The sequence below is a fragment of the Pogona vitticeps genome, chromosome 3 (assembly GCF_051106095.1).
Source record: "Pogona vitticeps strain Pit_001003342236 chromosome 3, PviZW2.1, whole genome shotgun sequence".
NCBI classification, from domain to species: Eukaryota; Metazoa; Chordata; class Lepidosauria; order Squamata; family Agamidae; genus Pogona; species Pogona vitticeps.
This window is the reverse complement of record NC_135785.1, coordinates 181955576-181971441: the sequence shown is the minus strand read 5'-3', so window position 1 is coordinate 181971441 and position 15866 is coordinate 181955576. Positions and strand designations below refer to the sequence as shown.

The following is a 15866-nucleotide window of genomic DNA, read 5'->3' as shown; positions in this document are numbered from 1 at the left end:
TGACTAAGTTCCCTCAGCCAGTCCCAAAATGGATACTTATAGTTCCTCCTGATTTAGCAAAACATTATTTCCTGCTTCTATCTTATCTTTCTCTATTTCTTCTAATAGAAATTAATTGTAGCAGTACAAGTTGTTGGTCCAGCTCTTAACAGTGGTTATCCAAATTAGTATTTTCTTTCTTAACCATTTTTGTTAAACTAAAAGGTAAGTTCTTTACTGTCAAGATTTGCTTCTCTTTGGACTGATTTTTGCTTGTGTCCTTGGCTAAAATTAAAATGCATATGCTTTATTGGTGCTTTGCTTGTCTTTTTGAGTCATTTCATCTAGGATAGTATACAATCTGTCATGGGTTCACTACTTCTCCTACCAAAGTCCTTATATTTCTGTGTTGGTGGAGTATACGTGTACGGATGTGTTTGAATGCAGAAGTGATGAAACACACCAAGTAGCAATGGTCAAAATCTCATGTCTACACTTGCCATGCACATTAATTACACAAAGTTGAAATTTCTGGTCTGTGCTATGTTCTTGAATATTTGTAATTCAGTTGAAATATTCTTTCCCTGTGTGGTCTAGTTCCACTTGCCATGCCCATATACATTGAGAAATTCACAGCTGAAATTATTTTAATGTTTGTTACAATCAAAAATATGGACGTACCCCCCAAAAAACCTGTACACTGATTTATTACACTAATTTCTTGAGGTAGATGCTTTCCCATCCATTAATGTATTTTATTAAAGTGCTGTTTGTTGTGCACTATAAAATCACTGATTTGTGCTGTCTTCTTTTCTTAACAGCAAAATTTGGAAAGTAATCTCACAAACCTTATCAAGAGAAATACTGAACTGGAAACACTCTTGGCTAAATTAATTCAAACCTGCCAACATGTGGAGGTGAGTATTGATTGTGCTAGTTACTAGATATTTGCCACCTGGATTGTTTATCTAAATCACTTCTCCAGTTGCAGTGTTCTCTTCTCATAGCTGGACTTTAAAAAATATCCCAAATGGAAGTTTTACATAGATATTAGTATCTTTTTATGAGCTGAATTAGTATCTTTTTATGAGCTGAATTGGACTCAATAGGAAATTTAGTATCCTATTTACATAGCTATCCAGGAAACATTATAAATCTCATGTAACATTTCAAAATGAAAAAAAATGCCCCCACAGTTATGTTGAAATGTCTGTTTATGGGCGATTTCACACATTCTACAGGACAGAACCTGTTATAAATTTTGCCCTATGTTGTGCAAGTTTGCTCCCAAATGTATCTATCCCACATTCATACTTGGCTTTGGTAGCATATCATCCTCAGTTGTGCTAATGAAAATCTGATTACATTTTCTAATGAAGAAGGTGATATAAGCATGTTTGCATTCAGGTCAGACTTTTGAATGGCTACTCTGGAACAGTGGGTCCCAACCTTGGGTAACCCAGGTCTTCTTGGACTCCCAGAAACCCCGTACAGCACAGCTTGTGGTGAAGGCTTCCGAGAATTGCAGACCAAGAGCACCTGGGTTGCCCAAGGTGGGGAAGAATGATTCTTTTCATTATGCATGTAATATTCTCAGCTAAGTATAAGATGAGCATAAGAGAAGTCAAATGTAGTTCCACACTGACATTTATACCTTGCGGATAACTATTATTCGGCTAATATCACAACTTTGCTGTAAGCAATCAGTAAGAAGTGCAAAGTCATGTGTCAGATAAATGTGCCTTCTCCTAAAGAGCATGATGTTTTTGACAAGGAACCAACAATCCAAGTAGCCCTTACTGCAAAGTGTGGAAGTCATGATTAATTTAATCTTTTGCATGTTTGTTGAGACACAGCAACAGGCGCAGAAAGAAATTTTACCTGTTTAATTTATATTTGAAACAGGCTGTCTTCTCAAGGTGAGAAAACCTCCTGATGATTCACAGGTCTTTGAACTAGATATTTCCTTTGGCTTGAGAAAAATCCAAGCAGTATTTTTTTCTTTTCTTCCTTGTGGTTTGTGCAGTTGGCACAGAACATCTCTAGTGTCTTTTCCCTTTGTAAACTTAAACACATGCACAAACATACACAGCAGACACAGAAGGACAGAATGATGGCTGAGACCAATTCAATCAACCTACCCAGTGCTTCTGTTTTTGATAATCCACACAACAAGGCAATGTGCTAAATTTTGTACATGTGCAGAATTTTGCAAAAATGAGCCTCACAAATAGGCAAATTATCTTCAAGATTGGCCAAAAAAAAAACATTTTGTACCAAGGAGAAGATTTAATAAGCTGAGAAACAAACAGAATTTTTGTTCGTGCAGTCAGACCCTTTACTTTGCTCTTGGTGTGAGCTGGCAAATAAACCAGACGTCTCTCGCTTATTTCATTTCATTTTTAAACTAATTATAATCTTTTCAAATGGTAACTGAAATCATTTTGAAACTGTCATCCCTGGGACAGATCAGATAATTATATCATGCTAGTTTAACATCTTAGCTTTTCTCAAGCTGATAACTATCAATTCCAAGTTCAGACTAAGTGGGAAAGAACAGTTAATGGAAAACTTCCTAGTTTGTTTCAAGACTGATACAGAGAGTCAAGCTAAGGGGGGCACATGTGGAAGCAGAAAAGATTGTTCGTATCTCAGTATATTAAGATAAAACATGCTAATACAAAGTGCTGTTTTCATAGAATTAGACATCTTGCAGAATTGGTCAGGCCTATATTGCCAGAGCATATTGCTTCCTGTTAAACCAGTATTCCCTAGCCTTCTTTTCCAGATGTTTGGGACTGCAACTCCAATAATTTTTAACCATTAGACATGCTGGTCGAGTCTAATGGGAGCTGCATTCCATAAACATCTTGGGAGTGCTTATGACAAAATCAAATTAATCAAGGCCCACACACTAGTGTATGCTTGGGTGAACTTTAGAATTTTGTTATACGTGTTACTGATATCTGTGGGACTTTAAAGTGCTTGCCAGTCAGCTGGACTTCAGCCATTTTCTCTTTCTAATTTCTGGAGGAGATATTGTTTTTATAATTTTCCTCCTCGTTGGCTTAATTTTATATCTTTTATAATCAACACACAAAGAACCCTCCTTTTTAATTTTATCTCAAACCCAGCAATTATTTAATTTTACAGATACAGCTGACATACTGAAAGCAGATGTGTTATTTCCCTTTGATCTTAATTTTACAGATTGTTCTCAGTTGCCAAAGAATAACAGCTGCGTAGCTCATGTATCACTTAATCCTATTCTCCCATAAAATCAAAACGAGGAAGTTGAATTCACCTTGTTTAAGTGCTACTATGACGAGAGAAATCCAAACCCATATTTATAAGTGATATTTAAATATTTCCTTTAAACAGGTCAGTTGTGAATAAATGTAACAAAATTGTTCAGTTCACTTGAATATAGATTTTATTTATGGAAGATCTTTTATGCCATTTTGGTCAACATCTAGGTGTTAGTCCCAGTGTATACAGAGCTTACAGCTGTTATTTTTAACAAAAACACAGACAGAATTGCTTGGCTGAAATAGGCAATAGTCATGCTGGTTGATGAATTATAGGTGCTGCAGTCTTTTAAAAGTCCAAGCGTTATTTGTATTAATACCAAATCAGCAACCCTAACAAGCTCCTGTTAAGTACCTAAAGTAATCTGAACAGTATTTATTGTTATTTGTTCCCTCATATCCATGGTTTCAGGTATCAGTGGTTTGATCCTGGAACAGGCCACTCATGGATATGTCGGAGGGGGGTGGGGGGACTAATGTGAACTCAGCCTGGACCAATCTACTCCAAACTGAAGGATCTACAAAAGGCATTTCTTTTTTATTGGATGAGTACCAGACTATGATACTCATCCAGTATGGTTAAAGAACAAATTAACTGGGCAAGACAAATACTCAGAAGACAGACCCAGAAGAGAAAATGGTGGAACACAGCAGGCTGTCACCTTCAGCCCACAACTGAGACCACTCACCTGTTTCAGAATATTTTCAGTCTATCTTGACACTCTTTGAATGACCTTTCAAGGTTGGTAAAATTAGCAAAATGTTGTCTGCTTAATTGTATTGTAGCACTATGGGGCAGCATATAAGTCAGAACAACAACAATGACCATTTTTGGGGGGGAGCACCACAAAACTGTTTCCCAGTTGTGTCAACAATGCCTTGTTGACTGGTAATGGAAATCATTCACAGCTTGATCATCCTCTTCCATTACTAACAAATCATTGCCCTTCGACTCTTATCCATATCCTCTGTACTCCCACAGTCATGGGTTCTTGCATAAATATCCTGGTCTTTAGGTCTGAGAAAACAGACTTGGTCCGCGAAAGCTCACATTAAAATATAGCAGTTAGTCTTTAAGGTGCCTCTACATTTTTGTCGTTTTGTTTTGTCTAATACAGTGGTGCCTTGCTTAACGGGCGCCCCGTTTAACGACAAAATCGCATAGCAATGAACGTTTCGCCAGTCTCTGTGGCTGGCATCTTCAGAGGACAGCAAACTGTGCTCTGGGGTAGGCTTGAGAGTGGGTGGAGTATTTATGGCTGTGAGAAGGCTAATTTGTCAGGTAGGCTATTGTCCTAATCTGGAGATGGTTGATTAATGTGTTTTGTTGTGGATGTATTGTTTTGATAAGGAGGGTTTTTCTTCCTAATGTTTCACCAGTCTCTGCGGCCAGCAGAGGACTCCTGTCCTCTGAAGATGCTGGCCAGAGAGACTGGCGAAACATTAGAAAGAAAAACCTTAAGAACATGGCCAAACAACCCAGAAAACCTAGAACAACCATTGGATCCCGGCCGTGAAAGCGTTCAAGAAAACTTTCATATTTATACAGCAGGTGAATTAAAAACAGATTAAAAGTACTTTCAGAGTAGAGCAGCAGATGCCTTTATGCCTGGTCTTCAGCAGCCTCAGTTGCCAAAAGCCAGTTTAAATCAAAGGGTCTTTGACTGCCAATAGAAAGACAGCAGGGTGGGGACCAGCCTGGCCTCCCTACCAAGTTTCAAAGTATATAAAATCTTTAAAGTGCGTAACTACTACATTATTATTATTCTATAGGGATAGGTTAATTCATTCATTTTGTTCCTAATATCAGCATTCCTTTAATGAATCTGTCAGAAAAGTAAACAAGTAGCTGATTATGTTTTCACTGTGTCTGACTGCTGTTCCTGACATTTGATTTAATTATACTTATGAAAACTACACAGGGTAAGTGGCAGAAGTTTTCTTTAGCTAAGACAGATGGAATTGGCCAAGGCAGCAAACTCAGAGAATCTGTGCTCACCTTACATACCAGGAAGCCAATACATTGCAGCATGAAAGCCATACAGCTGCAGAGAGTTTTCTAAGTAAAAAATAAAATAAAATAAAACAATTGAAAACTAAATAAAAGTTATTTTTAAAAATATGCATGTCTTAAAGAACCCAAATATTGTTTATGAACAATTAGAGCTTTGTTTGGGGCTAGTCACACATTTTTCTGACATGTAGACTAAAAGTGGCAGAGCAAGTAATTTAATCTTTGACTTACTTCCAGCTATTCTTAGATTGTTCCTCTTGTTAGCCCTAGTCAGTGCTGCTCACTCCTGGCCTACTAGAAGAGGGACATATAACTCCTCCCACCCTCCCCCCATGTTGTTGGTTTGCAGTTCTCATTGTCCTTCACTGTTAAATATGCCAGATGCAGCTGATGGAAGTTTTTGTTGAGCAATATCTGAAGTGCTACAAGTTGTCCACCTCAGAGTAGGTCATCAGAGGGAACTGGTGCATATAACATGCATGTCCACACATGTAAGAAAAGAGAGTAGATTGTGCAGACATAGTATATATATGACCCAGGCATGTATGCCATGCTTTGGCTCACGTAGAGCCAGTGTTCTAGCAGGGGCATGTAATAACTGTTTTTAGTGTAGCATTGAAGCTGAAACCCCTGGCTAAGGACAAGCACATACATATGCTGTTATGCATAAGAAGCACTTAGGTCAAAGTGCCATGTTCTGAGAAACAATAGCTCTTTTTACATGGTCTTCTTCTGTAGTCTGACTGAATGCTTGGAAGGGAAAGCAGGACCATGCCTGTTGGCCCTCTGCCCAGACATCCGGAAGTTTGATGTTGTGCCCAAAGAAGGAGCCTTCGTGCATACTGCTATGTATGTGTAGGCTCTCAACATGGTCAGATGCAGTACAAACAAGATTTCCGACATCCTGGAGCACCTATGTATGTATAGCTTTACACGGATGCCTTCTACTTTTCAGATATTGCATTAAACACATGGATTTCTGAGACTGGAGCCTACAGCTATATATCACATCTATATTTTTCACACCTCTAATCTTTCCCTGAAAGCAAGTATTAAAAAGGGCTGTAACAACAGTAGAAGTTTAGCTTTAGATAAAATCTATGAGACACTGATGTCATGGGTTTCTCTGCCTTCCAATACATTGTTGGTCATTGTGGGTGGATTGGAAGGTTCTTCACCAGTGAAAATTTTAAAAGATGAGTCTGCTATTTGCTGCAACCCTGGATTTCTTATATGTGTGTCTACTCAAATTCTGTCTTACATTTCAAATCTGTTAGCCAGTTATTTATTTTCCAAGCTGGCAGGAACTATCAGTATGAACTCTTTTTTTTTTTTCATGGAGTTCCTAAGACAGAACACATCACACATTGTTATTGGGAACTCATATACTGCTCCTTATAATTTGACAAATGAAGGACAGAGGATTGAATTCTGTCTCATTTTTCATTAACTGAGCCCTATCTGTGTGCAATTTGGAGGAGGGGCTTGTTTTAAAATGTGTTAGGGATTAATGAAAAGCATGTACAGTGGTGCCTCGTTTAACGAATGCCCCGTTTAACGATGAATCCGTATAACGATTCATCTTTTGCGATCGCAAAAGCGATCGCATTACGATGTTTTAAATGGGGGAAAATCGCTTTGCGATGATTGTGGGGAAGCGCTTCCCCACGATCATCACAAAGCCCCCACTGATCAGCTGTGTTTCAGGGGGTGGAGAGAGCGAGCCCCGAAGAACAGCTGATGGGTGGGTTTTTTTTGCGAAGCTGGCTTTCGAGCCAGTTTCGCAAACCCCTCCCCGCCGCCCATCAGCTGTTCTTCGGGCTACCTCTCTGTGCGCTCCGATCTCCAGCCCGGGTTGCCAGGGCTGGAGATCGGAGCGGACAGAGAGGCAGCCCGAAGAACAGCTGACGGGCAGCGGGGAGGGTGTTTGCGAAGCTGGCTAGAAAGACAGCTTCGCAAACCCCTTCGAGCTTCGGGCTGCCTCTCTGTCCGCTCCGATCTCCAGCCCTGGCAACCCGGGCTGGAGATCCGAGCGGACAGAGAGGCAGCCCGAAGAACAGCTGACGGGCAGCGGGGAGGGTGTTTGCGAAGCTGGCTAGAAAGACAGCTTCGCAAACCCCTTCGAGCTTCGGGCTGCCTCTCTGTCCGCTCCGATCTCCAGCCCTGGCAACCCGGGCTGGAGATCGGAGCGGACAGAGAGGCAGCCCGAAGAACAGCTGACGGGCGGCGGGGAGGGTGTTTGCGAAGCTGGCTAGAAAGACAGCTTCGCAAACCCCTTCGAGCTTCGGGCTGCCTCTCTGTCCGCTCGGATCTCCAGCCCTGGCAACCCGGGCTGGAGATCGGAGCGGACAGAGAGGCAGCCCGAAGAACAGCTGACGGGCAGCGGGGAGGGTGTTTGCGAAGCTGGCTAGAAAGCCAGCTTCGCAAACCCCTTCGAGCTTCGGGCTGCCTCTCTGTCCGCTCCGATCTCCAGCCCTGGCAACCCGGGCTGGAGATCGGAGCGGACAGAGAGGCAGCCCGAAGAACAGCTGACGGGCAGCGGGGAGGGTGTTTGCGAAGCTGGCTAGAAAGCCAGCTTCGCAAACCAATTCGAGCATCGGGCTGCCTCTCTGTCCGCTCCGATCTCCAGCCCTGGCAACCCGGGCTGGAGATCGGAGCGGACAGAGAGGCAGCCCGAAGAACAGCTGACGGGCGGCGGGGAGGGTGTTTGCGAAGCTGGCTAGAAAGACAGCTTCGCAAACCCCTTCGAGCTTCGGGCTGCCTCTCTGTCCGCTCCGATCTCCAGCCCTGGCAACCCGGGCTGGAGATCGGAGCGGACAGAGAGGCAGCCCGAAGAACAGCTGACGGGCGGCGGGGAGGGTGTTTGCGAAGCTGGCTAGAAAGACAGCTTCGCAAACCCCTTCGAGCTTCGGGCTGCCTCTCTGTCCGCTCGGATCTCCAGCCCGGGTTGCCAGGGCTGGAGATCCGAGCGGACAGAGAGGCAGCCCGAAGAACAGCTGACGGGCGGCGGGGAGGGTGTTTGCGAAGCTGGCTAGAAAGCCAGCTTCGCAAACCCCTTCGAGCTTCGGGCTGCCTCTCTGTCCGCTCCGATCTCCAGCCCTGGCAACCCGGGCTGGAGATCGGAGCGGACAGAGAGGCAGCCCGAAGAACAGCTGACGGGCGGCGGGGAGGGTGTTTGCGAAGCTGGCTAGAAAGACAGCTTCGCAAACCCCTTCGAGCTTCGGGCTGCCTCTCTGTCCGCTCCGATCTCCAGCCCTGGCAACCCGGAGAACAGCCTGGGTAGGCGGCGCAAGGAGGCTTCAAGCATCGGGGACAGGCTGGGGGGTGGACTGGGGAGCTTGAAGCCTCTCTGCGCCGCCTACCCCGGCCGTTCCCAGACTTCTGGAAGTCCGGGAACAGCCTGTGTAAGCAGCGCGGAGAGGCTTCAAGCCCCCGGTCCACCCCCCAGCCTGTCCCCGCTGCTTGAAGCCTCTCCGCGCCGCCTACCCAGGCCGTTCCCAGACTTCTGGAAGTCCGGGAACAGCCTGTGTAAGCAGCGCGGAGAGGCTTCAAGCCCCCGGTCCACCCCCCAGCCTGTCCCCGCTGCTTGAAGCCTCTCCGCGCCGCCTACCCCGGCCGTTCCCAGACTTCTGGAAGTCCGGGAACAGCCTGTGTAAGCAGCGCGGAGAGGCTTCAAGCCCCCGGTCCACCCCCCAGCCTGTCCCCGCTGCTTGAAGCCTCTCCGCGCCGCCTACCCAGGCCGTTCCCAGACTTCTGGAAGTCCGGGAACAGCCTGTGTAAGCAGCGCGGAGAGGCTTCAAGCTCCCCGGTCCACCCCCCAGCCTGTCCCCGCTGCTTGAAGCCTCTCCGCGCCGCCTACCCAGGCCGTTCCCAGACTTCTGGAAGTCCGGGAACAGCCTGTGTAAGCAGCGCGGAGAGGCTTCAAGCTCCCCGGTCCACCCCCCAGCCTGTCCCCGATGCTTGAAGCCTCTCCGCGCCGCCTACCCAGGCTGTTCCCGGAGGCTTCAAGCATCGGGGACAGGCTGGGGGGTGAATCGGGGAGCTTGAAGCCTCTCCGCGCTGCTTACCCAGGCCGTTCCCGGACTTCTGGAAGTCCGGGAACGGCCTGGGTAAGCAGCGCGGAGAGGCTTCAAGCTTCCCGATTCACCCCCCAGCCTGTCCCCGGAGCTCGGAAGGGAATTGTCGGCAGGGGACGGTGGCTTCGGGGTCCTTCCGAGGCCGCAGCCCACTGCCGACATTTTCCCCCAGCTGAGCAGCGGGGCTTGGATCCGAGCCGCGGTGGCTACCCCAGCCATGGCCGGACTCTAGGGAGTCCAGCCATGGCTGAGGTAGCCGCCGTGGGTCAGATCCAAGCCGCGGGGGGAGAGAGAAAACCGGATAATCCGTTCCAATTGGAACGGATTATCCGGTTTTCAATGCATCTCTATGGGAAATGGTGCTTCACATAACGATGTTTTCACATAACGTTTTTTTTTCTGGAACCAATTAACATCGTTATGCGAGGCACCACTGTATTATTTAGTTAATAGAATGAAGTTGTTTCAGTCTGTTGCACAGCAACGTAATCAGAACACAGCTGTAGAAAAATCTGGAACAATTAGAGGAGAAGGAGGGAGTATGTTTTCCTGTAGATGATTTAAATGTTTGTGCTTCAGCCAATGTTTTTTACAGCCAATGTATTTGGAAAAAAATGAACTAAAGCACGTACAAAGTGTTGTTGGTTTTCCTCCACAAAAAAATCATTCTTAAATAATGCAGAAAGAAAGGACAGTTTTTATGTTTCTTCAGACCAACTGACCCACTTTCCTGTTTATAATGAAAATATGCCTCTTTTGAACTAATTCATTCATATATCTTTCTGTATTGATGTTTAGATACATAGGTGTCTGCCTGAAAGCTCTATAAGTCCATGAAAACAAGAAAGGTATGGGTTGTCTTGACAAAGCTATCCTTCATTCTGAGGGTATTGCTAAGACAGCCAGATCTTCAGACAAAGATAACATTACCAAAACACAGGCCCTTAGTACCCTTTAGAAGTACCTGACAGTCCTCTTTCTTGTCACCCAGCCAAATTAAAATCTGAAAAGAAAAGTAGAATGTGAGAGAGTGAAATAGAGATGGGGAAAATGTTTAGAAAAAAATAGGATTCCATTACAAATAATGAAAATGCCAGTAGTTAAGAAAAGACTTCAGCTACTTCAACAAAGAGGCTTTTAAAATTTCAGAGCTAAGTATGTCTGTCTTCTGTTTTCAAGAGACAGGCTTAGAAAATGACTTATTTGTGTTTAACAAAAAATCAGAAGTATGCTAGCAGGATTCGATGCAACAAACTTTATTAAATAGTAAGAATGCTTTGTTTGTTGCCATAAATCTAATGTGCACTTTGTTTTCATTCTATGGCCCAGTTTAATTTTTTCATTTATGATCTAAAATTTGTGAATTGTTCAGTCTAGTTCCAAAAGAATTGAGAAGCAGAAGAGGCAGCAACCAACAGGCAGATGTTGGTAGCAATCCTGAGAATTATCATTTTATTCAAAAGATAAACCTGTATTATTATTATTCAAAGACACCAGGCACAGTCAAAATTATAAAAACATTGACTGGTATTATATAACAGATACAAGTTTTAACCAAAACCCTAAGTATATGTTAAATATTGGCATAGTAAAGGGCTACTTGGGCCCAATTTGGACATTGTCACTTAGGGGTGTACTCACTTCTGTTGCCAGTGGTTTACACATTAAGGGCAGTGTGTTGCATTATTTTGAGGGGACAGCACATTTACACTGCTATACAAGCTGTATACTCACTGCTTTACATTGTAGCTGAGTGTCATTTCTTCAGTGTTGTCACATGAAAAAATATACTAAAATATTTATGAAATGTGAAGGGGTGTACTCACTTCTGTGATATACTGTATATATATTTATTTACAACATTGGTATGGCACCTTTCAAGGCTAACCCTCACAAGGAGGCTCAACCCAACATAAAGGTTTGGGATTAGTTACAATCTAATAACGATACCCATTGTAAACATAAAATGGTACATCTAAAGTCCTGTACTCTTTAAAATTGAACTCTTTCCACCAAAGGTTAGGGTAGATTGAATACTGAGATCCTGTTTTCTGGAAAGTATCAAAGGTGCATGCAAAGGTAGGCAGTAAATATGCTAGCTGCCTTTGTCATGTCTTGACAGTAAATGCTATAAATGGAATAAAAGAGAGAAAGAAAAAAGAACAGATAATTAAACAGTCAGTGTGTCACCACTTAAAAAAAGAAAACGGTGATTACTAAGAGGCAGCATGAGAATCTCATAAACCAGTCATGCCTTTTGGGCAAGTGGCATAGAGTTACAACCTCAGTAAGTTGGGAGACTGCTGTAGGTGCAATCTGTTTTGATTTCTGTAAGACACTCAACTTACAGAAATCAAGATCCACTGTTCTTAGTCCCCCATTATATTCTTACGGCCAAGTTAGTAAAATGTGCACTGGATGATGGCCACATTTAGGCAGGGGCATCTATGCCTGGCATCTATTAAGCACCAGATTCATTTTGTTTTACTGTATTTGCACCCACAGTCTCCTAAATGCTTTTATTTACTGCTATTTTGTCTCCTGTCTTTAGGTATTGCTTGATTTTATCTAGTTTTGTCCCCACATCTTATTAATTTTGTGGCTGGTAAAGTTGTTTATAGATCTGTACAGTGAATGGCCTTGGACAGAGCTAGATAAAATTGGGCAGCTTCAGTAGATGTTGAACAGGTTGTGTGCAACTTAAGAATAATTAGGATAAAATGTTTGATTTTATGAGTGCCTGAATGTTCACTTACACAATGACAGAAACAGAGACTTCCGTTCCTTGCCCCTCCTGCTTTACCCTCTGTGGTAACCCTGGGCAGAAAAAAAAAAAGCCTGCTGAGAAAAGTGTTCCTGGCCCTCTGGAACAGGTCTTCACTGTAGACTTTGGGCTGAGTCAAATTTCTCAATCTTGTGAAAGCAGTGAGAGTTCCAGGAAGTACTCTGTGGATCCTTGCTGTGGCAATTAGTGCAAACAGAGCTCAAATCTAATTCATATAAATTTGGTGATTCTTGTAATGCACTGCTGATGCAATGTGTAATCAACTGGCTTTCCAACACTCCCCATATTCTAAATAAGGTGGGAAATATCTACAAATAAACACGCCCTTGCCTCCCACATCGCCCTGTGCATGTTATTGCCAACAATTAGCAGTCATTTGTCTTGCTTCCATCCCCTCAGTGCTAGACTTAAATGAGGGTTTAAAAAATCCTGTAGCAAGATTAGGAGAAGAAAATGACTTGAAGCAAATGGAGTTCATATCAATGTGGTGGTAATTATTGATCTCTTTACACAGTGCCTGAACCCTTAAAAGACAGATTTCAGAACTTTTATCTACCCAGTAGAATAATGGAAAAAGTGACAGCATGTAGTGTTTTGCTACTTATTGTGGTGAGATTAAATATTTGGTATGCTATGCATTTTGTTTCAGTAAAAACAAGGGTATATGTTATACACAGATCTGTAATACTGCAAAAACCACAAATTACTATTTACATACAAATATGGGAGCAAAATGAAAGGGATAATACTTTTCATGGAGTTTAGGGATCTTTAACTGGACAAAACTGATCTCTATATAGATAGCTTCAGACTGAGTAAAGAACTTGTGGAGTGATGGTATCAGTTTTTACATTTTTCTCCTTTGGCTTTTGTTCAATCTATCATATAAGACATACAAGACATTTCCAGCCTTTAAATATGTGAACTTGAAGTGTAATCTACAAGACCTTAATCACATGATATTCTCGTTTTCCATTATGGAAATAGCATTGTTTAGATAAATTAAGAGTTTGAAAGCAACAGTCATTTGTGAGGGGCAGAAAAATAAAAGAGTAACTCTTCCATAAAAAAATGCCAGGCCACGTTTCACAACATACTTGGGAAGAAATATTTCCATCTTTTGAGTTTACTGAGCCATTATATTAATGTTATAATTTTGGAGGCATTATATATATTAGGAACATTAGAATGTTTGGACATAATTTAAAAAGCAAGATGGATTTATCTTTCAACACACCCAGCAGCAGATAAATTTGGCATACCTTTGTAAATATTGTTTTTTTTTTCACCATGTAGCATGTAGTATTTGTAAATCTAAAAGCTGCAGACATTGGAGCAACTTCAGTAACCAAACCAAACCAAACCAAACAGTAAATCAGCTTAAATTCAAGTTCCTGCATGATTATCTAACTTTTTGGAATAGGCTATTCATTACTTATTTATTCCTTCCACTAATTGTAATGTGAGGAAGTCATAACTGTAGACGCTTAAATTACAGTGTACAAATTTTATGACCCAGACATTTACCCCAAGGATGAGCCTCCCAGTTTCAGAGGCACCTTCAATCCTAGATGAAACATAGCCCAAGGTAGACAAATAAATCAACAGGCCTTTGTGAGGAAGAGCACATTTTTTAGTGTTCATGTAGTTCATATCTCTCTTGTAGAAACCTTGAAATACTGCACTAGCCTAGTAAGTGCCTGCTACCTCAGTCTCACTGCTGTCTTCCATTTTGCAAAGCAGAAGACGGAGCACAAGGGGTTCTGCCTTGCTCTGCACCTGCTGAGCCACAAGCCTCACAAAGGATCCCCATTTCTAGTATCTGCAGTTTTCGGATCCTGCCCAACTTCCTCCTCTTTCCTATTATGACATTCTATCCTACCTTAACTTCAGATAGATCAAAATTACATGCATACACACATACGCACCAGGGACGTTGGCAAGTCTTTCGGTCTGCGTTCCAAATCCAAATCCAAGTCTTTGGTACCAAGGCTCAAACCCCAAGTCTGAGCCCCTATTAAAAACAAACTTTTTCCCCAGAAAAAAAGGGGGAGGTGAATGGGTTATTTATTTGTTTGTTCTATTGTTTGTTCATTTATTTATTCATTTTTTTGGAAATATTTTTACCCCACCTTTCTCTTTTAAAAGTACCTAAGGCAGTTTACACCATTGAAAGACAATATTCCAAGCTGAAAACAATGAGTATACAATGGTGGTTTTCATAGTTAAAACATAATATTAAAGCTAGAACCATAAGTATACCAATATTTAAAAGGAACAATTACCGTTCTGAGAGACAGTAAACACAAGTTGTACTAAAGACCAATCAGAGGACAACAATCCATCTAATAGTCATACTCATGTAGCCAGTCACTGAGGGGAAGCTTGCCTGAAGAGAAAGGTCTTCGCCTGCTTGCAGAAGGACAGCAAAAATGGGGCCAGTCTGTCCTCCTGTGGGAGGGAGTTCCAGAGTCTGGGCACACCAACATAGAAAGCTTCTCCTGTCTCCCCAACAGATGCATCTGTGAAGGTGGCAGGACCATGAGAAAGGACTTTCCCGATGATCTTAACCCCCGAGACGGCTCATAGTGGGAGATACAGTCTTTGAGATAGCTTGGACCCAGGCCATCTAGGGCTTTGTAGGTTAAAACCAGCACTTTGAATTGTGCCCAGTAACTGATGGGTAGCCAGGGGAGCTGCTGTAACAGCGGGGCTATGTGATCCCTGCAACCAGCCCCAGTCAGCAATCTGGCTGCTGCATTTGGACCCACTGAAGTCGCCTGACACTTTCCATTGGTAGCCCCACATAGAGCACATTACAGTGATCCAGCTGAAAAGTAACTAATCAAGTCCAAGTCACTGGGAAAAAAATTGAGTCAAGTCACCAATGTGACTTAAGTCCGACTTGATAGCAAGTCAAGTCCCCATTCCTAATACATAAGTGTGAGGGAGGGCATTGGTATGTTTCACATAGACTATAATGAAGTGCACACTTTAACTCACCTATCAGTAGCTGAACTACTCTGGTACCGCATGGAACTGTTCACAGATATAGTAAACACTGAGGAGAAAAATTTCAGAATGTTGACAAACAATGTTATCACCTTGGAGAAGTGAAAGATTACTGTGGCTTAGTGGGGAAGAACACATGCAGAAAGAGAGCTGTGAGAAAGCTGAGGGCTAGAGACACAAAGAACACTCTCTAAATTCTTAATGCTCACTAAATTCTTCATTCTCAATCAATTTAGCTGTCTCACCTTGACCTTTATGAGGAATTTTCAATCCCCACAAGATTCCTTGCCTTCAGGCAAGAGATAGGGAAGGTGTAAAAGCCATGTAACAAAGCGGCAACCACCATTTTTCTCAAGTTCTGTTATTTGCATTGAAGTGTTGTTTTGTGCAATTTATACTTCCATTGTATAAATATCATTTTTCTCATTTTTCTTTCCTTGTCAGTAATGTAGCAAAATACTTTCTGCCCTCTTGTGGGGCAGAAAGAACTGTTTTGCAGTTCTTCACTGGTGTCTACAAGGACAAAACTAGTGATGATTTCCATTCCTTTAGAAGTCTTCTGTGAGAGAAGCTGAAAGAGCTGAGAGAAAGGATGGTTCAGAAATTGAAAAGTTTGGGCTTAGAATTATGATAAAAAGAGAGGGGGAAAGGAGATCATTGTCATTGGTGGAAGAAGGAATAAAAAAGAAAGT

The 15866-nt window shown here is 42.7% G+C and overlaps 1 protein-coding gene across 4 annotated transcripts in view; it reads left to right on the top strand.

The window, feature by feature from the left end:
• Nucleotides 1-15866, top strand: part of MID1 (midline 1) — a 249045-nt gene that overhangs the window by 207867 nt on the left and 25312 nt on the right. For all 4 annotated transcript variants that reach the window (XM_072994376.2, XM_072994377.2, XM_072994375.2 and 1 more), the window contains exon 3: nt 801-896. In XM_072994376.2, coding sequence (XP_072850477.1) covers nt 801-896 — 96 coding nt within the window. The remainder of the gene's footprint in view (nt 1-800; nt 897-15866) is intronic.